Raw genomic sequence first — 24,254 nt, 5'->3', positions numbered from 1 at the left:
TTTTTTTATTTTAAATGGGTCAACCCAAATTTAACCAATTTATTTAATAGGTTGGTTTGAGAATTACATAAACGGGCCAACCCGGTTACAACCCATTTATCTGAAAGGTTGGGTTGGGTTGGAAATGTCAACCCATTTAAATAAACAGGTTGGGTTGGGTTGAAATTTCCAACCCAATTAATAAATGGGTTGAACCCGAACCCAACCCAGGTCGACCCATTGCCACCTCTACTCCTAGCACCTAAATCAAGGTGTTTTCATGCATTAGAGGGTCTTTACTTGCTTAATTAGTTATTAAATGACTAATTGGATACTTAAATGTATCATTACTTGCTAAATAGGATCCAGGTGTGTGTTCAAGACCTCTATTGACATATAGCATCCTATATCGTCCGTCCATCCGAGTCACCCACGACTGGTGAGTTCATACCCCCGAATTAACCTTTTAAACGTTTTTAAATGCTTTCATGGGGGGGGATACAAGTTGAACCATGCTAGTTATCATATCAATCATATGTGATTAATATCCCACATGCAAAAGGATTTACTACACTTCCATCTGTTTTACCAAGTATATTAATACAAATGGTTATCCAAAACGTTGTTACTTGTTTAGATCTTTCTCAAACTATCTTTCGTGTTGTATGTGTTCCTTCAAAACCTGTTACAACAGTGTTTCGAACAAAGGTTTTCTTCACTTAAACTATTTTATCAAATCATTTTTCAAAGCTTGCTTATGAAAGATTTACCAAAGGTTTTCAAAGCTTGTTTTATAAACTGACATCAAGTCATAAATACTTATTTATAATGTTTGTTTCCAAAAGTTTTACAAAGTTTCTGTTATGCTGTTACTTTGTTAAATGCATGCCCGTATAGGTATAGTTATATAAGTAATGTTTAAAGGACTTAGGAAGGCTAACTCGCTTTAATTTCTTTTCCTTGTTTGGATGTGGCATCGGGGTATCGGTTATCCGTCCGAATGTCGTTTAAATATTAGTTATAAATCATGTATACAAATATGGACATAAAATCTCTCTTAGCCAATTCATCGCCTTGAGTAGTACATGCATCCTTCCATTATTCATGTTTCTAGAACCCTAGTAACTATTATAGGAATAGTTAGGAGATTCTATCTCTCTATCGCTCTCTAGTATGAAGATTTACTCAGGAGTCAGTTCATTTGCAAGTCTATACTATTATTATAATACTTTAGAATGTGACACCCTATTTCCCTCTACGGCGCTTCATCGTGTCTTCGCTGTGTAACCAGAGTCTCCTGGAGGGAGAGCGAACCTCATGTGTATAGATCTATACGGGACTGAAACTCCCGCACCCTGACTGCTAGCTACAGTCCGCGCCGGTGAGGCCCATGGGTGACATAATGTCACTAACTCTACGCGTGATCTGGAGGGTCATCAGATACTTTATCATCGATCAGCACGGTTACATACTAGTTCACATTCACCCCTTGTTTTAGACTTTGCTAGCTGTATCGTTCATTCGATACTGTCTGGAGTCTGTATTTCCTTGTTTTAGACTTTGCTAGCTATATCGTTCATTCGATACTGTCTGGAGTCTGTATTTCCTTGTTTTAGAATTTACTAGCTGTATCGTTCATTCGATACTGTCTGGAGTCTGTATTTCCTTATTTTAGACTTTGCTAGTTGTATCGTTCATTCAATATTGTCTGGAGTCTGTATTTCCTTTTTTAGACTTTGATAGTTGTATCGTTCATTCGATAATGTCTGGAGTCTGTGCTTCCTTGTGTTAGACTGAGCCAGGCATATCATTCATTCGATACTCTCCTGGAGTCTATGTTTTCATTTGCTTTAGTCAGCAGTATTACTGCTGATGTATATGTTATTTTCCCCTAGTATTTTTACTTGTGATTTCCTCACAATTCCTTTAAAGTCAAAACTATATTTTGGTAATGATAGTATTTTGGGGAAATTACTCCTTAAAACATAAATCTGTCGAGTCTTGGTAGAAGACTGCTTTTATTTAGTAAATATAGGATTTTCTGGAAAGAACACTAATACACCGTAGATTCTAAACTACTATCTTTCATAAAGTTATTTCGAATAAAAATGTGTATTTATACAAATGACACTAAATACTTATGAACTCACCAGCATTATAAAAACGCTGATACTCGCTTTCAAAATAACTTGTATTCTCAGGTCATCGATAGACAGGTACATCACGGGAGCTTGTGCGAAGTCAGCCTAGAACCAAGCTGCATCTATACAATGTTCTGTATTTACTTTGATGTTTATATGTAATGTAACCTATGTAAAATTATTACTATTAATGCAATGGTTATTGTATTTTGTTTACTATACTGCGTATGTTGTGACACTTGACATGACGTCCTCCACCCCAAAACGTATTCCGCCATTCTTAGGTTTTGGGGTGTGACACAAGTATACTCAATGGAAAAAATTTGTTATGACAGCATTAAATGATGTTTATTTTTACTAATATTGTTTTGCTCAATGTTTTAAAAACTGGTTTTTTAGTTGAACCGGTATGGTGATCGATTCCCGGTTCGACCGCCGGTTGAACCGGTTTCTATATTCTTCACGTTTTTTTCCTATTTTCCTACACATACATACATATATAAATTATGAATTTGATGTTTACAAGTTCAAACATTAAAAATACATATAAAAATAAATTGTAGATGAATCCAAATATATTAAAATAACACATAACCATAAGTTTTAGTGTTTTACATCAATCCATATACGTCAAACAGAAAATAAAGTATAATACCAAAACGAAATATAGTTTTTGATGAATACAAACACATCAAAAGAATTTATAACATTTACCATATGTTTTTATTTAGAGTAAACTAAATAGAATTGAAAAAAATCACCAAACTTCATTATGTAAATGATTCTTTTTCATGTGTTTTTATTCTGTTTAACCGGTTCAACCGGTTTTTTTCTAAAACGGGCCGGTTCAATCCGGTTCAGAAATCAATATAAAACCGGTGATAGTTGAACCGTTCCCTCTCTCGGTTCCCGGTCCAACCGGTTCGACCGGCCGGTTCAAACCGGTTTTTAAAACATTGGTTTTGCTTTCTTACGTGTGACGCCAATTGAAGATACAAAAAGTATTCTTTGTGTAACTTTGAGTCAAATAACTTCAATTGTATTCAACATCTTAGAATACTAAAAGATATGTCTTTTTACAGTCGTGTTCGCGATTGTATTCAAAGAGTTTGACCTATTTTTCTCGATTGTTAAGAATGTTGATTTGAAAAGAGTACTCTAAGTAATTAAGAACTCCTTTAATAATTCAAGAATCTTACACTTAATATACACATTTATGCATTGCCGGACAATATTTATTTAACATATAACTAGAAAAATGATTAAAAAATATTGTGATAAATAATTAAATGTGATTCTGCTAATTAGACAAGATGACATATTAATGAAGTTGGGTTTATAGATATTGAGAGCGAATGGTGAACAACCCAATTGCGCCCCTTGCGGCATGCTTATTCTATGATCAATATTCAACAAAATAATTAAGACTACCTAATTTACTATATATATATATATATATATATATATATATATATATATATATATATATATATATATATATATATATATATATATATATATATATATATATATATATATATATATATATATATATATATTATAGATATTGAGAGCGAATGGTGAACAACCCAATTGCGCCCCTTGCGGCATGCTTATTCTATGATCAATATTCAACAAAATAATTAAGACTACCTAATTTACTATATATATATATATATATATATATATATATATATATATATATATATATATATATATATATATATATATATATATATATATATATATATATATATATATATATATATATATAACTTAAAAATTCATGAAAAGTTGAGAATTTTTTCCAAAACATATTCCTGATTTTTCTCAAATATTTTTGCCGATCATCAAGAGCAAATTAAGCTCTTGCTTAGCGTCATAATTACTGGTAAAAAAAAAATCAAGAATATGATTTTAAAACAAATTTTAGTGGATCCTAGTTGATGGTGGTAGAGGTGGTACTAGTTAGTGGCTGATGCGAAGGTGGTGTCACATAGTGGTTGTGTCGGCGGTGATATCGAAGGTGGTTATTGTCTTATTGAGGTGGTGGCAAAGTTGGTGGGTTTGGCGATGACGACGGTGATGTTGGCGGTGGTGGTGGTGATGGGGGAGTTGATAGAGAAGAATATGGTGTTGACCTTAGTACGTAATATCATATATAAATATACTTAATTTTTAATTTACATATGGATATTATTTATTCCCTTCACGTCAATACACTAGCAGGGGTAGAGGTAGAATTTCATAGTAAGAATGGTACATAAAATTTAAATAATGGAAAGATAGTAGAAAAAAATCAAAATTTTTTGCACGTGTACAAAATATCAGACATTGCCGGTACCACTCCGGGCACCATAACTAAACCGCCCTTCTACAATAGATTGGTTTTGTAGCAATGCACAAATAAGCCCCTATATTCATTCTACTCAAACCTATTTTCAATCTCAAATGATTCTCTCTCTCTCTCTCTCTCTCTCTCTCTCTCTCTCTCTCTCTCTCTCTCTCTCTCTCTCTCTCTCTATATATATATATATATATATATATATATATATATATATATATATATATATATATATATATATATATATATATATATATACATACAAGAGTGTGTGTATGTTTTTTTGAAGGGCAAATGGTGCAAAGGACGGTATTGAAGGTATTATTATCATGCGAGAAATGCAAGAAGAAGCTTTTGAAATCAGTTTCTAGCCTTCAAGGTAATTTCACTCTTAGCCATTTCGAAATTAAGAGTAATTGGTTTTTAATATCATTATATTTAGCTTTTTCTAGTATAATTATTAGAGATATTTGACCAAAATAAATTTACTCTGTATATTATTTTAACAATAATGTATGGCTATTTCCAAGTGACATAAAACATGGATTTTGATTAACTACGAGGATTGTGCTTGATTCCTTTGATTTGAGCGTGTTTACTTTTTCAGAAAATAAACTTACTATATTTTGAGGAGAATGAAAAGTTTCTCTGTAAATAAAATCAAATATGGTGGTAGAAACAACAAATTTTTTACAAGCTGTAGCTTACTTATAATTTCATTTGGATATTTGATTTACTTTTCCAATAAGTCATTTTTTTCTTCAAAATAACTGGAACCTGCATGCTGGAACGTGCTTTCCTTCGCATACAAATGTTCATCTCCTTTTAAGTATTTGAACATGGTAGATTTAATTAGATAAATCCGATAATTAAGAAAATGAGGAAATTAAGTTGATAGATGTATGATTAAGAATCTATGAAATCGAGTTTCATCCAACAGTTTGATTCTATGTGGTATGTTAATTGATTGAAGGTGTAGATAAGATTGAAATAGATGGAGCCAAAGGAACATTAACTGTAACAGGAGATGCCGATCCTTATGAGATAATTTTACAAGCAAGGAAGGCCATAAAATGGGTAGAAGTGGTGACAATTGGACCTCCACCTCCAAAGCAGGACGACGAAAAGAAACCACCAGAGAAAAATCCTGATCAAAATTTTCATATCTGTTCATTTAATAACACCTGTGTTGTTTGTCAACCATGGGCTGTGGTTCATATGCCTCCAGAACCATGTACCACTTGTACCATTATGTAAACATCTCAACTTCTCATGAATACTATTAATGTTTCCGTAAGATGAAATGAAGCAGATATTATTGTGTGATGTAAGTATAGTTATTCACTTATTCTTATTGTGACATTTATGATCTGTAATGGTGTATACGCTTTTGATCAAGATGAAGAATATGCTAACAAAAAAAATCAAGAATCTGTACATATATGTGTTATGAGAGTTTGAGGAAAGGCATATAATCGATCCATTTGTCAAGTGTGTTTTGAATTCTTATTCAAGAGACAAGTCCAAAAGGTAACTTTTCCTCTCATAGTCGTTGTGTCCACATAAGTACTTGAGGTCAACTATGATAAGATATATATGGGTATTTATAAAACCTAACTCGACAAGGATAACATATATAGTGAGATTTTTTGGCAAAGGAATCTAATAATACAAAGACCAAACCAAACAACTTCCAATAAATATGATGTCATTTAATAATTCAGATATTTTAAATTATTCAAACAAAATATTATTCATTGCAATTTAGATTATGTTTAACGCCCATCACCTAACATATTTTATGAGTTTATTGCAATTTAGGAAGTGTTTTACACGGAGTTTTTGAAAGTTTTTGAGAGCTTTTAACTTTTATATTTTAAGAAAAAATTTGAAAAAAAAAATCTACGATTGACAGTAGAAGATTTTAGTTTTTATTTTAAACAAAAAGCTTAAAACCCAAAAGTTATTTCATGTAACTTTTATGAGCTTTTAGATTTTAGTTTTTAATTAATTTTACACATTAAAAAACTAACAATTACTTTTACCAAATACTTCTGTATAAATCAAAATTACAATTTCTAGCTTCCAGCTCCTTACTAGTTTTGTCAAACATCTCTTTAGTGTATGGTCATACCATTATAAGCAAGATTTTCAGCTAGCACAACTAAGACAGCCTAAAATACCCATTTTATGTCCTAAAATACCCATTTTAACTGCCATGTTTTACAAATATATTTTAGTATCTTTGTCACAAATATATTTTATCAAAAATATATTCTAAAGGTTATTTCGTCTAATATATGTATTGGGCCTGGCCCATGAATCGTGTAGCTTGGACAACCATCCACACGACCCAAAAAACCTAACATTTGTTACCCGATTGCCGATTTCTCCTAGTTGGTTTGTTTTGTGGTGATTCCATGATCGACAAAATATTATATTCCTTTTACCATTAATAAAAAAATAACATGATTATGGTACAAGTCATGAATGAAGAGCAAGTTCTGAATTTGACTGCGCTTTTCTTCAAGTTTTAATGACCGACTTGACGACTTCAAGTCTTCAACTACATAACGTAGGTGTTCGTTAAATTGGTTAAGTTAATTAATTCACAAAAGACGCTTCCTTAACAAATAATTAACTTGTATGTGCATGCTTCCTTAAATAGGGTTTATAGACACTAGGTTTTTGCTCTTAAAATAATTAGTTATACTGAAAGTCGTCCTTGAACGACAATTAACTTGCACTTTCAGTTTTCATGCATAATTAATTAACTTTTTTCAAATAGTAAACCTTAGAACTCACAATACTTGGTTACCCCACCACATGCCCTTCACCTGGATGGCTGGATCCCCGCGGTCAACCCCAAACCGTTTCCGGCGACCCTATATAATTAACCTCCAAAACCGAGAGACCCACCTCACCTGCACCCTTCAATCTCTTAACAACAACACAACTTCAAATACTTGAATCTGATCGATATTTCTCTTCTCTTTCATCTCTCAACAATGAAGATCATGAAAGTAGTCTTCATCATCGCCATAGCAATGGCCACAGTCATCGCGGTCAACTATACCATCACCTTCACCGGGAACAATGAGGAAGAAACAATGGTCACTGAAACACCATACGTGAAACCGTTTCCAAAAAGGTTAAGTCGTTTTCTAGCCGAAACCAAGAACCCTCGAGCTGCAGACCACTGCAACAAAGACGACGAGATTTGCTACATCTTAGAAGGCAAAAACTCGACTTGCTGCAACAACAAGTGTATGGATTTGAGCGAGGATAAGCATAACTGTGGAGCATGCAAGAACAAGTGCAAATTTACGAGTTCGTGTTGCGGAGGGCAGTGTGTGAATTTGGCTTATGACAAGCGGCATTGTGGGTCGTGTGGCAACAAGTGTATGCCTGGTGGTTATTGCATATACGGGCTTTGCAATTACGCCTAATCAAAATGCATTATTTAATCTCAATCGTATGTAACCGATCATGTGTTTGAGAGGTTCTACATGCAGTACGTACTCGATTGATCATACTTTAACTAATTATTCATAGGCATTTGCTGTCAATAATAACCAAGCTCAGCCTGGTTACGCAAGTATTAATTGAGGTTACTCATTAATTAACGCATTTATTATCTAAATTTAGTGTTGTTTTTTAATTAAGGTAATTAACTTCGCCAAAATTTGTTAACGTTAACCAAATATTTAAACCTATCAAAGTTTTCGTGAACACTGCTATATATTGACATGAATTCCGATGGAGTTCAAGTTTGCTTTTGCATGCACCAAACTAAACAGAATTCATATATTTAGCAAACACGTTGTACCCATTATCGGTGATTAAGGTCCCTAATATATGTAACTAAGCGACTGAATAACATGTGGGGCCTGAGGTGAGGTAGGTAGTTCGATTATCTTAAACTACCTCTTGTGGTGCCACATGTGGGGAATTTTTTCCCGAAAATCCCTATGGGGGTTGGGTTTGCAGTTAGAACTCGGAGTGCTTCGTTGAAATATTGCGAGTATGCTTCAACTTAATTGGTTTTCCATTTAAAAAAATGTAGGAAGGGTTGCTATTTTTGGAGGATGAACCAAGACGAACCCTAAAACTTCATAAGATAATCATATAAATTGGTTAGAAGTTATAATACAAAAATATTCTAAAAAGATTAATATAAAATATTCTAATATTGCTAAACACCCACTTTGTCATTTGAAAATATGATCATCTATCTTTGGAAAGTAGGCGCACCATTTAATTTGGATCGAATCGGGCCAAAACTAGTTCTAAAACCAGACCGGGTTGAGAGGATTATGTGGATTTGGACCGGACTTATTGAAACATACCGATGTCTGCGTCGATTTTCTGATTCTTGAAACAACTGGACCAATACATCATTCGTTGCGCATGATATGAGTCGTTGAAGCATTAGCAAAAAATTGTTTTTTTATGCTAACACTACTAGAAACTTGAGTTTCAGCTACGGATTTTGCTACGGATTTATTCTCTAGCAAAAATTTAGACTTATAGCTAGGGAAATACGACAGATATACCATGTTTTTCATAATTATTTTATTTATTTAACATATGGATTATTAGTGAGGATTTACCGAGGGATCAGCTACGGATCTCACACGGATTTAACAATGCACCACTATTCCTCGCTGATCACTCGAAAAATGAAGGCGCTTAGCTACAGTTCAACGAGGGATAAAAAATTATGCCATCTGGTACCCGTTTAGCGAGAGAATGCCGACGGAAACGATACTTGGGATTAGGGGTGTTCAAAAATATCCACATCCGAAATATCCGATCCGAAAATCCGATCCGAAATTTCGGATATCCGGATTTTCGGATATCCGAATTTCGGATATCCGGTTTTTCGGATTCGGATACGGATAGTGAATTTATAAAGTTTCGGATATTTCGGATATCCGATATCCGAAAAAAATATTTTTTCTTTATTTTTTAATATTTTAAAATGAGAAATTAGAAACATTGACATGCTTAATGGACTAATGTTCCCCACCATTTTTAACTTTTTCGTGACCATTCTTTCCAAACTTTTATTGCAAACCTTTCCTTTTACAATCGTTATATATTTGTTTGTTATAATCCTGGTTCGTTGGCTTATAATCAAAAACTATTTAGTAAATGCTACATATATTTATTTGTTGCTATCGATATCCATCTATATCGCAAGATTTAACATAGTTGCTATTATTAATTTTAAGAGTTGTGGTGATTTTACGGATCGGATGTTCGGATGTGGTTTAAAACTAATGAAATTCGGATATCCGGTTTAATATCCGAATCCGTATCCGAAATTTCGGATATCCGAATTTTCGGATACGGATTCGGATATCAAAAATCAACTATCCGAATTTTCGGATATCCGATTTTGAACACCCCTACTTGGGATACGCGCGTTTTGTTTTTTCTATCGCCAATCTCTCGCGCTGAAATTGGCACAACCCAGTTCCATCTTCGCGAAGGTGATGTAACTTTCCTTCCCTCCATCTTTATCACTCTTGACTCTGGAGTAAGTTCCCTTCATCTCTGTTTCGGTTCTGCTTTATCTCATCATCTCTGTTCAAATAGAAGACGACACTACTCATCCGATTCTGGCAACCTCCACATCTTTAAATCTGAAAGTATTCTTAATTTACCTTCGTTAGGGTTTAATTTACCTTCCGGTTCAGGTAAATCTCATCCCTCTTAGGTTAGTTCTTGTTCAATTTCACAATATACTTCGTTAGGGTTTAATTTACCTTGAAACTTTTTGGTTATTGTGTCAGGGCTACCATCGATTGCATCTATATAAGAATAGACACTTAGAATTAGAACGTGAGTTAGGGCTTGATTCATCTAGTTTCTCAATTTTCATGCAATTCCGAAGAGCTACAGCAGCATCATTCTCCCCATATTTAATCATCGCAACACCAGGACAATCCAACAATTTGATATTCTTGTCTAATTGAACTTCTTGAATTGTTCTTGTTACACCTGGTGTAGCCTTAACATTGGCAACATGACATCTTTTCAAGCTATTAATTAGACTGCTATTGCCTACATTAGGCAAGCCAACTACACCCACAGTAATCGACTTTTTAATCTGCATTAAATTTGGAGTACGCCATCAGTAGAAAACTTATAAGTTAACACCACATGAAAAACAAGATAAAAATGTTGAAATGTCTACATCATGGCTTCTTGAGTAATTCTTGACTTTTTAATCGACTTTATAAGAGTTTCTGCTCCTAGACAATCACTTGTTTTAAAAGATTAGTCGTCTTTTTTGCAGCCTTTGAGGATTTCCATCCCAGATTAGATTTCTGCTCTTGAGTGCTACACTTAAAAGCAACTGCTGACAACTCCTCTATTAGTGACTTTCTTTTGATTTTCCGTTTAATTTTTTGGTGAAGCAAAAAAAGCTATACCTGATTAGTTATATTTCAACCATCACACATAAGGAGTTCTTTATGTATGATTTTGGTTTTTATTTCCTTTTTTCATGCTTAGTTGATTGATGATATTCACCAAAGTACTAATTACTTGTAATTTATTATAATTTTATTTATGGGTTTCTCTAGACTAAACTAATTATCGGTTTTAGCTTTATCATATGCTTTTATATTGTGATTCTTTTCTATAGACATTACACTAATTATCAGTTTTTTTCTTGAAGTGATCTCAAAAGGCTATCTTTGGAAGGAATACTCACACCTGAGACGTCTGTAAGTGTCATGTTCTTTCGCATAACCATTTTCTAACTTGAATCACTTTTGCCTTTGTCATATTGTCATACTTGTGTTGGGTTTTGGCTTTGTTTCCAATGTGCCATTAGATTTGGCTTGTGTTTAAGGTTTTTTTTTTTTTTTTTTTGCAGGTTTTACTCATTGTAGTTGGTTTTTGTGGACTTTTCTTGACTTTGGGGTCAGCTTCTTTTTCACTTTTGTTTTAGGCAACTGGCTTCCATTGTTAACAAGATTCACTTCTATCTTGCCATCTTCAACAGGTGAATCTTTCTAAGCAAATGTATCATCTTTTTTAACAACTTTTATAGATTTAGCATATGTTATTCCTCTAACTTCTAATGGCTTCCTATGAGTCAATCTCTTGACTTTTCTTAACTTTAGGGGTCGACTTCTTTTTCCAATGTCTATTGAATGAAAGGAACATTTCTAATCCTCATTTCTTGTTTCCTCATTGTTTTTCATTTTGGTTTTCTGGCATATGTAACTTAGTTTTAAATTGAATTACAAAATGGAACCTGTGCTTTCTAAGTTTTACTATGTTTGGTGTTTAGTCCATAATGGATTGTTAAATTAGTGTTGCCTCCATATATACAACACAGAGCAGATGTCATATATGAATTTGTCAATCCTCACCATATATGAATTTGTCAATTGTCATGTCGCAATATAATTATACACATTCATTTATCATCAATGGCTTCTTTAGTTCTTTAAAAAAAAGGATCGTATGATATGACATTAAGCATTATAGTTATATGAGAATACTGAGTCATGTATGTTTTTGAGCTTAGAAATAAGAAAAAAAATCTTCAAAACTGGGATAAGTAAAGCTCTCACCTTTCCAGCTGGAGTTGAACAACATCTTCCCCACTTTAAATCAATGAATGGACACAGTTAGAAGATTTCTTACTTTTCTAGTATTTATAAATTATGAAGATAATTTAATAAGTATATGGGAAAATAAATTACAAGTTGATAATGCGAATTATTAATAATTGAGTAGATTATTATTATTTATAAAAGAATTGTTAAATAATTAGATGGGTACCTAAATTTGAACTTTAAGGTGTCCTTGAGCCCTTGATGTGTGAAATTTGTATTTGACTTTGGGTATGGGTTTTTGACATGTAAATCACTTAATAATAATGATAATTTTATATTAGAAATTTCATCACTTATGTCTTCCAATTAATATGTGTAGTACCCACAGTTTCAAGCCATTGCAATTCCACTATCCAATATGAATTTCCCAAGTTAAATGGGTAGAAATTCTTCTAACAATGTAAGACCTTGCATACTTAATCTAACACACCGATTTCCTTTCCTTTAAACAGTGAATGCTCAAGTTTCCTGCCTTTAATCAACAAAGAATCGATTAGGCTCATGATTGTAAGTGTTTTTGCCTCCAGACTTTGATAAAAGTTTTTTGTAAAATAAAAATTGTAGGAAAACTGATGTGGAAAAAGTAAAAAAAAAAAAAAAAAAAAAAAAAAAAAAAAAAGCTCCTATTTTTTTTGGCTCCTTTGTATCTAATTTGTAGTTGATTACAATATTTATAATTGCAGGGAGTCACTGAATGCTCCTGGACGTGATGCAATCCATATAACTGAAATTGAAACATACATTGATTGCGACACTTTCATACCATCTATCAACACTTCAGAATTCCAACCATGGTATTCGTCATTCCCACAACTTGAGAATGGAATCCGCCATTCCTTCACTACATATGTTTGTGTGAAAAGTTCAGGAATTGAAGCCCCCAAGGTTAATGGTTCATTGTCTGAATGTCATTCCGACTCACCAAAATTTGATGCAAGAATGTTCTCTTTGACCAACAGGAACAACTTGGAAGGGCCTAAAAATGGCAAAGCTTCAACTCTCACCATTTCCAAGAAACTCAAGTTTTTTTTTAATGACAAAAGAATTCGCCACTGCTTTTCCTTTGGATACAAGTGTCCCAATGGCTTGTTACAAAGGTGAAATATTACTATATTAGCCCCTAGAATGTTTTTGTATTCTTAATCATAAATTCAAATAGTTTAGAAAATGGCAAAATGGTAATTTTCCAAACCGGTGATCGTTTCTAGGCTTGAAGACTTGATATGATATGATTTAGCAGTTGTTGTGTCAAAAGAATTCGCCACTGCTTTTCCTGATCGCACTTTCATCTCTCCTGTAGTTGCCCTTCCTACTAAAAAAGGCAAAATGGTAATTTAGTAATTTTCATTTTTGTGTTGTCTTTCAATCATGTGTTTAAATGACATGGCTTTTTCAGGTAAAAACAATGGAAAAGGGTAGCCAATCTTATGCCACAAGGAAAGGTAACCCATTTGTACCCTTGGAACATACTAAGGGCAATTTTGTCATTTTGTGTTTTATCTGTGTAGACTGTAGCCATGACTGATGAAGAAATAGTAGAGATAGTGATGTTCCCTGTGGTGAATGAAGCATGTCGTGTTTTAGAGGAAAAAATTGTTGTTAAAGCATCCGATCTTGACATTGCATATGTTCTTGGGATGAGTTTTCCTTCATATCGGTATGTTTTATAATTGAAAATTAACAATATAGTTTGCAAGAATAAACAATTTTAGATAAACAAAAATGTATTTTGCATTTACTTAATGTATTTCACAATGTGTTGCAGTGGTGGCATTGTTTTTTGGGCAGATGTTGGGAGTAAACACATATATACAAGTCTGAAAAAATGGTCTGAAAAATATGGCAACTTTTATAAACCATCAAGATTCTTGGAAGAAAGAGCCATGAATGGTGTCTTATTGGTGAGTTTACTTTTTTATCCTCAATCTTTTTTATTTAATGGACTTAATGGGACATAAGCTATATATTGGTGTTCTTTTGCAGAGTGCACCTATAAATATGGGTTCTAGAGCACGTATGTAAGCAAGGGTATACAACTATATGTTCATGGGTTGAGTTATATGAAGCTTAAGTATGATATGAAACATGATACTTTGGTAACTTTGATAGTTTTTGTATTATAATGTTTGGTTGTATCATTATTTGATGTTTTTTTAGTATAATAATTTGATGATTGTAGTATTTTTTTTTTCTTTTAGAATCATAATAAAAAAAAAAGATATTACAAGTTCGTGACGGATTAGTGACAAAATAATAATAATCCATGAATTTTGTGAGGGATTAGCTATGGAAAAAAAATCATGTCTAAAGTTTGCGACAGATCAGCAACGGAATTTTTTTTAGTATATGAACTTTGCAAGGGAATAGCTACGGATAAAAAAAATAAAATAATATAAAATAAAATAAAAAACTGATCAGGGAAATTGCGACAGAACAGCGACGGAATGTCTTTAACAAAATTTGTCGCTAATGTCTTGGGTAAATGTATTGAGTGACATTTGGTGACGGATATTATGTCGCTAAGTTGGTCGCAAGGAAAAACCGACCCGTCGCTAAAACCCCCGCTGAGTCATTAGCCACCTTTTAATTACCTATGGAGTGAATCTGTTGCTGATCCATCGCAAACAACATTTAGCGACAGAATAGCGACGGACTCGTCTGTCTCTAAAACCCGTGTTTCTAGTATAAAGGTAAATTTTTAAGGACGAATATTATTACTAGGCTTTAAAGAAATATGTAAGGAGAAAATATAAAAATTGAAAAACTTTTAACATTGATATATATCCCGACATCGGGGGAATGTAACTTATTGAATATGTAACAAAAATTGATGAGTTTATACCCTTGGATAAAGTACAAACTTGAAAATATATGCTTAAAAAGATCATATGTCAATCCGAATTCAACTGAATTATTTATGCAATTTTTAAAATTTCATAGATAACACATTAGAGCTAAAAATCTGAAGAAAAAAAAACTTTCAGCTTCGATATTCTGACTTCGGAGGATTGTAACTCATTAAGTATGAATCATAAACGATAAATTTATAGCCTAGAAGCACAAACTCTAAGTTACATGTCGGAAAAGATCTAATGTCAATCTCATTTCAAACGAATGAGTTATGTAATTTTTAAAACACACAGATTGCACATAAAATCTAAAAAGCTGAAAAACTTTCAACTCTGATATCTCCAATTTAGGGAATTATAACTAATTGAAAATCTAAAAACATTACTAAAATACACATAAAACTAGTAACCAGTCCAAACCAGGAATCGCTATATTGAACCTGTAAAGAAACCACAAGTGGTTGAATGTGATTTTATGTACTAAAAACCGATCCAATAGTATAAAACCAACCCTCATCTAGTGTCAAGTGTCAGGCCAAGTACATGTTCCGGTCTGGTTCCTAACCAGGTATGGGTCCCGATATGGATACTAACCCCTAATGGAAAGCTACAAAACCCCCGAATTACCATTTTATAGAAATTTTGATAGTAGACTTCATGTGTTGTAACATTAAAATGTTGGAATAATATTCGATAAACTATAAAAAAAAAGTCTGAAGTCTAACTCATTTTCCTAGAAAATAATGTTTTACAAAATACAAATTTAATAATTAACTAAAATATTATATAACATTAATAAATATTCATGAAGGTTTGCGGCATTTTAATATTTTAATAGATTAATTGATTTCAGTTTCCAACATTAATCTCAGACGACTAAAGGCATCTCCAACCTAGCAACAAAACTTATATCTTACATCATTTTTGTGTAGGTTTATCCCCAATCTCATACTATTTTGCCACACCAAAATGGTGTAAATAAATAATATATAACTGAATTTGATGTTATACTATTTATTTATACCAAAATGATGTAAAACTTTCATAGTTCAGTTTTAGCCTTTTTATTTTAATATTGTTCAATTATAGTTTATAAAAATAATAAGTATATTATGAATATAATAATCGGTCATTATAATATTGTGTTTATATATTAAGTTGATATTAAATAATATAAATTTATTTTGTTGTTCTCTTAAAATTTTAGTTTTTTTTATTTAACGACTGTCGTTTGGATAAAATAACACATATTCGAATTAATAGTATGCAATTAATTAATTTACTATAATATTGTAATAATATATTTTGTAAAGTTTTTATTTAGAAAGATATAAATAAATACGTAAACAATTAATAAGTTCAGGGTATATATATATATATATATATATATATATATATATATATATATATATATATATATATATATATATATATATATATATAAATAAGTTCTAAAGTTTTTTATACAAATCAATTATACATAAATATAGTTAATACTTGCCAAAATTTTGAAAGCTTGAATTAAGAAAAGTTATTAAGAAATTTAATTTAGAGCAACATAATAATTTTTAAATATTAAATTCATGTATATAGATTAATTTAAATTTTTCAAACTAGACATCGGTATTAACTAATTTACATTAAATGCATAAATATGTGGTATAAATATAAGGTCTAAACGTAAATATTTTTCTTTAAAATTAGTTTTTTTACATAATAGCTAATAATAAAATCAAATAATTATTTCTCCGTAACAAAACTATTCACCAAAAGATTTATTTATCGTCGTTGTTTTGCGTGGGCACACATCTACTATATATATATATATATATATATATATATATATATATATATATATATATATATATATATATATATATATATATATATATATATATATATATATAGGTCTAGGTTATAATGTGGATGATATCTATTATGTGGTTATAAGGACAATTCTGGACCAATAGATGTATATAATGAATGGTCATAATTTGAGGGTCTATGATACTACAATGAGATAACATGTACCATATAATCACTAAAACTTCAGTATAAAAGTATTTTGGTCAGTTAAATTATATTTAAAAAAGGAAAATTTCGGATTTTAAGGGATAATTAATTCTACTAATTTTAAAAATCTGAATTTTTTAGAATTAATTCAATTTTAATTATAATGTAACTTTTTATTATAACTGATTTTATTCTGTCAGAATGATAGTTATAAACTAGAAAATATATATCCGATTTTATTCTTATAGAATATGACTCATTTATGATATTTTTGATAATTAACCTAATTTAAGAATTCCACAACATATATTATCAAAAATAATACATTTACAAAGACTACGGATTCTCTATCAAACAAATTTTATTCTTTTAGAATCAATAATTACATTAATTCTTAAAAAAAATAAGACTATAAACAGAATTACATTCATTTTGGAAAGAAAATATAACTAATAAAGTTTAAGAAATACATTTATTCTTAAAGCCTAAAATTAAGAATGGTTATAAAAGAAAAAAAAACACTAAAATCTAAAAAAAACATTAATTCATTCTAAAAGAATATTATTGTTAAAAATCGTTTTATACATTCTTGATGAATACATTCCGTTAGAATACACTTTCCGTCTCCATGTTTTTTTTTTCTTTTCCACATGAATGTAAGCCTCATCAAAACCTAAAAAGAGAACAAAAATATCAAAATCTAACAAAAACATTATGAAACAATATTATTGCCAAAAATCGTTTCTTATATATTCTAATACATTTTGCTATATTGCACTATCATTCTCCATGTTCTCTTTCTCGATATAAATCATAAATTATATCATATATAAAACACTAACAATATAATAGCAAGTTAAAAATATGAATCATGTATACATATTCTTAAAGAATCGGCTAGCATAAAGTCAAGAAAAATTCATGCAAAAGTCATATTGCCGACTCCTCCGAAACCCCTTTTTTCCCGACAAGTTCAACATGCTTCAGTATTGTTCATAGGTTGAAAATGGTGGTCTATTAGAGATGCTAGGGTTTGGATGAAGAAATTAATCGAGACGATGGTAATGGCAATTAAGAGACTGATTCCAAATTTGCTTAAATAAAGGGATATGATAAGAACTTAATTTTGGATATTATTTATTGTATATCTAATATTACCAACCTACCCTTATGTATTTAAATAATGATTTTTTTTCTTAAATTCTTATTGGTCCATACGTCCACACAATATTTATTCATCCACATATGAACCTACCTCCGTGTGTATATATATATATATATATATATAAACCAATATGCATTTGGCATAGAAAATGATGTAAGAATGATATTGGACATTTTTACACCATTTGGTGTAAAGTGATGTAGATTTGGAGATGTTCTAAAATTTCTTCTTGAGTTTGAGTGTGTGGGAGAAGAAAACAATTTTTGGACATATAATAAACATACATGAGAATTGTGGTTTATAGAACAAAAACTACGGTCCAAAGATCAAAACTACATTATGCATTTTACGTCCCACATAATCTATGGTGTTCATCAACAAGCATGGTGTGAGGAAGCCCACTTGATGGTTGCCTCATCTTGGGCAAGAGTTATAGGCCCATAAGTATTCCCAACATACATCCCAATTATGGCGTTTGGTAGGGTTGGAATAGTCACATCTTATCATGGTCTGATTAGTAAGTCAATCATTATTAACGCGATGATACGCTTTACATAATAAACGTAATATGAAGTACGTTTTTTGTAACATTCCAAAAATCATGATAAAATTTGCATTTTTAACACAATCATAAAACCAATAATTCACACAAAACATAGTTTTCAGAACAATAAGTATAAATCAGAGTATCCCAAAATCATAAATAAAATAAATATACAGAATAATGTGCACAATCACGACTTCGCCTTGCCCCATATTTTGATGTATATGAAACCATAAAATAAAACTGTAAGTCAATGCTTAGTGAGTTTCCCCAAAATACCACACACACAACAATATAATACAATGCATGAAACCAAGCCTGCAACACTAGGTTGGACCACCACCAAGCCTTCAGCTACTAGTTGGACCGCTCCCTTAAGATTACAATATTGTTAACGTGTCTCTCTAGTAATACATCAAAGATAACAACACGGTTATCCAAATGACGATCTAGTTAACGGTCATTACTCATCTTAAGTGCTAGACCCGGGCCCTGGCCCTCGAGGCCTTGTACTTAGGCACCGACGTTCTGACGCCAAGGTCCAACTTGGAAAAATTAGCTCCGGTTTATAAAAGGCCAAAACAGTACCAACCGCTCCCCAGAGTGACAAGTGCAATGCTTAGAGTGCTGCTCATCGGTGATTCTACACCAATAACAGATAACCATAGTGGTGCTCAATCCGCCAATAGGACGTCTCCACGTCCTGAAAAGACAAAAGGTATTGTCGATGACACGCTCCCTCAACGACAGGTATAAAAGAGATCCTTCTTCTACAGAAGAAGGGATCGTCTCTCTCTCTCTCTCTCTCTCTCTCTATATATATATATATATATATATATATATATATATATATATATATATATATCAAGGTTGTAAAAAACGCTCGACGTTAACTAGTCGGTGGACTAGGGTCAAAGGATTAATCAGCTAGGCGGAGATTTATCGGGAGATTAATCGGGGACCATTAATTACTAATTTGTTGAATTTTAAAAAATTAAATATGACTAATATCATATCAAAGTTCGTAAATACCACTAATATGATAACAAAATAGGTTAATATGATTAATACAACACTATATCATTCCTCAAATAGTTTCCATTGAAATAAAACTTCTTCAAAATGTTAAAATTTCATTGTTTTATAATGTTTCACTCATTATGTATGCAGGGATTAATCGCTAGACGCCCTCGAATCGGTCGAGTAGCGCCTAGGGATTAATCGGGACCTAGTCGGGATTTTTACAACAGTGATATATATATATATATATATATATATATATATATATATATATATATATATATATATATATATATATATATCATTCTAAACCCTAATTCTCACATAGAACTTCTACCTAGACCGTTGCCCGTTGGATTCTCGTTCTGGGACCCCCTCCTGGACGACGACTAGCGTTGACTCGTTCTTTGTTGTGATTCTCAGGCTTAACTCAGGCGAAATCACCTCAAACGACATTAAGCTCGAAGACATAACACAACATTTGGAACCATCCCGGCGTGTATTCAGAGTTACACAACCATAAAACGACCCTAGACGACGATAATGATGGGAAAGGCACTTACGAAGATCGGTATGGGGGACGTGTCCACTCAGATCAAGGTCGCCGCTCGACGACACACACCCATTTGCCTCAGACGGACAAGCCTTTATCCACACTCTAGAAACACAGACACCAGGTCTAATAACAGGAACCGCAACAGCAGCGATCGTTGCCCTATAGTGAACGTCGCCTGTCACAACAGAGCAGCCGGTTACAACCACGACAGTAGCACCTCGGTCGGCAACGACTCAATAGTCGTAAACACTGGCCCAATAGTCACAGTTGTCGACTCAACAGTCGCAACCGGTGGTTTCTCAGCCGCAAACACAACCGCAGTAGGTGAGGACGAACACTTGGTCCCCAGGGACCATATTATCCTCTACACAATACCCAATGTCATGTTATCAGTTATCTCTAGTAGCAGGAATGTTGCATATCCGCTTTTCGCTCAACAACCTCCGATGTTCAACCCCTTTTAGCGTTCACATAGATCCAACCACCAGATGCCACCGTCGCAAGAATCTAAGCCTCATTTATCAACGACAGAGCAGCACAACACCTTCGCTCAACGGCCTCAGGGTTCAAATCCGAACATGCTCCAACAGCCAGAACAAACATCACAACTGCAACAAAGCACGCAATCGAGCTCCCAGCAACAACCACACATCTTGCAAGTAGCGATGTACAATGAAGCATACGGGAACCCATATTACACTCAACAATTTACGGTGTACGATGGTTTTCCATACTCTCACATGGAAAAACCAGTGAAAAGCACCAATTCTGCCTTTTTCCAGGAGCTCTTGCAGTATGAGATCCCACATTCGGCGATGATACCAAATATCCCCAAGTATGATAGAACAACTGACCCCAACGAGCACATCGACACCTATGAGTAGATGATGACTTCACTAAGGATGGACAAGCAGTTCATGTGTATGTATTTCCCTGTTATGTTATCCGGGAACGCCGGAAAGTGGTTCAAGGCTTTGTGACCAGGTAGCATTGCGAGCTTCAAATAGATAAGATACCTTTTCCTCAACAATTTCGTGCAACTAAGGAAGGGGACGGGAGATGTAAACTCCATAATGACATGTAAGAAAAAAGAAGGAGAGTCGATACAGGCATATTACGATAGATTCACGTTGGCGACACTCAACGTCCCAGGTCATGAAGAATTCCTTGTAACTGGCGCCTTCGCCCATGGTCTACTCCCCAATCCTTTGTCAAATAAAATGTAGGGGAAGGTACTTCAGCCGAGAGATGAGCTCAAATATAGAGTCGAGAAATACATCCGACAGATCGAGGGTGAAGAAAGCAAGGAAGCCAACCTAAAGTTCGTCGCAAATGCATACACCAAGCAAGAAGAAGAACACTCCTATGCAAGCCCCAACCACCAAGATGACCATAAAAGAAACCATGACAGAATCCAGGACAAGCACATCTAGCACTTAAGACACCCATCTCGTAGTTTTCACCCGTTTGGTAAAGACAAACCCCGAAGGCACCAAGCCGAGGTACATGCAGTAGAGAAAACACCACCGAAGGTGGACAAAGAGAAACGGAAATATTGTGAATATCACAAGAGCAAAACCCACGATACCGGTGAGTGCACGGTTCTGAGGAAGGAAATGGAGGAGAAACATCTTACGGGCGACCTCATGAAAATTGCAATGGTTTTGAGGTCCACGTTTGACGCCGACTAGAGGATCTCTCGTGATCGGAAGGATACTAGCAAACGCCAAGTTAAGGAGGAGATTCTTACCATCATGGGACCTCACGAGGGGAGCAAGCGCCAAGAAGCAGACGGCAATATCAAGGTACTACCTAAGAACATCCTTAATATTAGCTTCTCATCAAAAGATCCATGAATGCTTAGCTGGACCCTAGGGGTATACTCATGATAACTTCCTATGTGAATCAAAAGAAAATTCATTGAGTGCTACTCGATAGCGGCAGTAGCATCGATATTCTTTACGAGCACTGTTTCCACCAACTCCCGCCCCCTCGAAAGAAGGTCTAAAACCCTCAACCAAGGGTGCACTCATCGGGATCACGAGACATCAGTTATGTCTGCTAGGCACCATAAACCTTCCACTCGCCCTAGTCATATATGACAGAAAGGAAAAAAAACACAAGGGTAATAGAGTTCTCGGTAGTATGTCGCCCAACTGACGATGATATGCTCATCGGACGACCTGCACTCTTCCAACTTCGGGCCATACTATCAACAATTCATGGCACGGGTGAAGTTTAGTATAAGCACAAGGTCAGCCACAATCGTCGCCTTCAACCCACACACACACACACACAACGCCGCCAAGCCATCGCTAAATTGAAAACAATACACGATCCAAATAAACGAAGAACGAGTTGCCACATGAAGAAGCATCCGATCACGGCGACTACCACACGAGACCAACTCAGCTAGCGAAAGAATACCTTGATTAAAGAAAATCAACGGGAAGGGCGTAGTAGCAGCAACACAAATACGTCGAAAGTTGCAAAGATAGTTAGCATGAACACTCACTGGGGTTAGATATCTATAAGCTTACTTATGCACCATCTAACAATAAGAAACCACTGTGGGTGGTAGCAAGAGCGTATCGATTATCCCATATTGAGCGAGGATGTGCCGCCCTACACCACCAAAAAGACCCCGAGGCTCTAGGAAAAACACATAACAAGGTCCAAGAAACACACCCAAAGAGTAACACAACAAACAAAGAAAAGCCTGGCATAGACCCGTGCAAAGAACGGGAAAGTAAAATAAGACGCTTGTCGACCCTCAGTGAGCCCCCTCTCACCTATAAGACTAAAAACCAAAAGGTCCAGAGACACTGAGACACAAAGTAAGGAGTGACACGCACGGTCATAGATCCCAATGTCGAGCAAGCACCCCAAGAGGAATTTATGATCGCTGACACAACATTGTTCAACAAACAAATCAAAAGAGAGGTTGTTAATACGTTGTCGTGTGCGTATTAACCAAGTAAATTATCACTATTGGTTGCACTAAAAATATAGCACATGGAAGCAGGGTCAAATCCTCAGGGACACAGCCTAATGGTCAATGCCTTTTTGCATCACATGCATTCTAGTCAAGACATAAATTATTAAGAAGGGGGATTTTGATTAAACTAAAAACTAAAAATGCAGTGATATTAAATTAACCGAAAATCAATAATAAAAGCGGTTTCAGTTCTACTGTGACTTTCCTAATCATGCAACTAACCCATATCTGATTATTTGAGATGCATTCTATCTAAGTTGGTACTGAGAAAAACTAACAAGCTCTAGTATAATCTCTTTTACCTAAACTAGTTAATCAAAACAAGCTCTACAACTAACCCTAACTTTCTATTGTTCAATTAAACAGACTCTTAATTAAATCAGAAAAATTACATTAAGTTATGTGTAAAATTCCCAACAATACCCAATACTTTTCACAAACTTGGAAGCATAAAGGTATGATTTTTACAACTTCTATCAGAGTTAAATCCCAAAGCAGAACTAGTCTGATACTTGTTACTTATCTCAATTAATTAGAACAATTACAAATTCTATTAACTGGTTAACTAGAATGATAAAACCCTAGCTAGGTGATCATACTAACACGAATTAAAATCAAACATTCATTAACAACAAAACTAAAAAATCTGGATAGAAATACAAATCAAAAATCAGATCTAATGATCAATCACATGAAAAGTATTAGTCTAAGCATAAATGAAAACTAAAGTTTTAGCCAGGCATAACTAAAATCTGATAAAAGCTACTAGAATTAAACATTAAACAACTAATCTTACTAATCTAATTAAAGGATATGATCCATAGTCTTCAAATCTTCAGAAATCATTGAAATCGTAGAAGAAACACCTCTAAAATCGTCTTTTTCATCGCCTGGAGCCTCATGAGTCGACTAGGGTATCAATTCTACTTACTGGAAGTTTATGTGGGTCTATTTATACGTCCAACAACAAAAACGGTATGCATGCGATCGCATGTTTTGAAG

At 33.6% G+C, this 24,254-nt stretch overlaps 2 protein-coding genes and 1 long non-coding RNA gene across 7 annotated transcripts; all 3 read left to right on the top strand.

Moving 5' to 3' along the window:
- The first annotated feature begins 4,718 nt into the window (after positions 1-4,718).
- LOC111897366 (heavy metal-associated isoprenylated plant protein 43) lies at positions 4,719-5,790 on the top strand. Its single transcript, XM_023893321.3, has 2 exons — positions 4,719-4,843; positions 5,438-5,790. The coding sequence occupies exons 1-2, from the start codon at positions 4,759-4,761 to the stop codon at positions 5,719-5,721; spliced, it is 369 nt and encodes a 122-aa protein (XP_023749089.1). The 5' UTR covers positions 4,719-4,758; the 3' UTR covers positions 5,722-5,790.
- A 1,619-nt stretch (positions 5,791-7,409) lies between these two features.
- LOC111897365 (stigma-specific STIG1-like protein 3) lies at positions 7,410-8,080 on the top strand. Its single transcript, XM_023893320.3, has one exon. It carries the CDS (start codon positions 7,473-7,475, stop codon positions 7,911-7,913), a length of 441 nt encoding a protein of 146 aa, XP_023749088.1. The 5' UTR covers positions 7,410-7,472; the 3' UTR covers positions 7,914-8,080.
- Positions 8,081-9,917: 1,837 nt separating this feature from the next.
- Positions 9,918-14,337, top strand: LOC111897367 (uncharacterized). Of its 5 annotated transcripts, none has more exons than XR_002852238.3 (10): positions 9,918-10,169; positions 11,156-11,204; positions 11,357-11,485; positions 12,560-12,614; positions 12,791-13,204; positions 13,316-13,436; positions 13,504-13,549; positions 13,616-13,764; positions 13,873-14,008; positions 14,091-14,337. It is a non-coding gene; the product is annotated as an uncharacterized LOC111897367 (long non-coding RNA). The 5 variants fall into 5 exon arrangements; XR_002852239.3 differs by having other exon boundaries at positions 9,918-10,189; XR_008230303.1 differs by having other exon boundaries at positions 9,918-11,204; positions 12,791-12,901; positions 13,067-13,204.
- Positions 14,338-24,254: the final 9,917 nt, after the last annotated feature.

Source organism: Lactuca sativa, chromosome 2 (assembly GCF_002870075.4).
Source record: "Lactuca sativa cultivar Salinas chromosome 2, Lsat_Salinas_v11, whole genome shotgun sequence".
NCBI lineage: Eukaryota > Viridiplantae > Streptophyta > Magnoliopsida > Asterales > Asteraceae > Lactuca > Lactuca sativa.
Note: the sequence above shows the minus strand (reverse complement) of the source record. Positions and strands in the feature narration are given on the sequence as shown.

Excerpts from the sequence above, each read along its gene's own strand:
- LOC111897366 (XM_023893321.3), top strand. The coding sequence starts at position 4,759 with ATGGTGCAAAGGACGGTATTGAAGGTATTATTATCATGCGAGAAATGC. Across the intron at positions 4,844-5,437 it reads ATCAGTTTCTAGCCTTCAAG|GTGTAGATAAGATTGAAATA; the intron begins GTAATTTCACTC and ends AATTGATTGAAG.
- LOC111897365 (XM_023893320.3), top strand. The coding sequence starts at position 7,473 with ATGAAGATCATGAAAGTAGTCTTCATCATCGCCATAGCAATGGCCACA.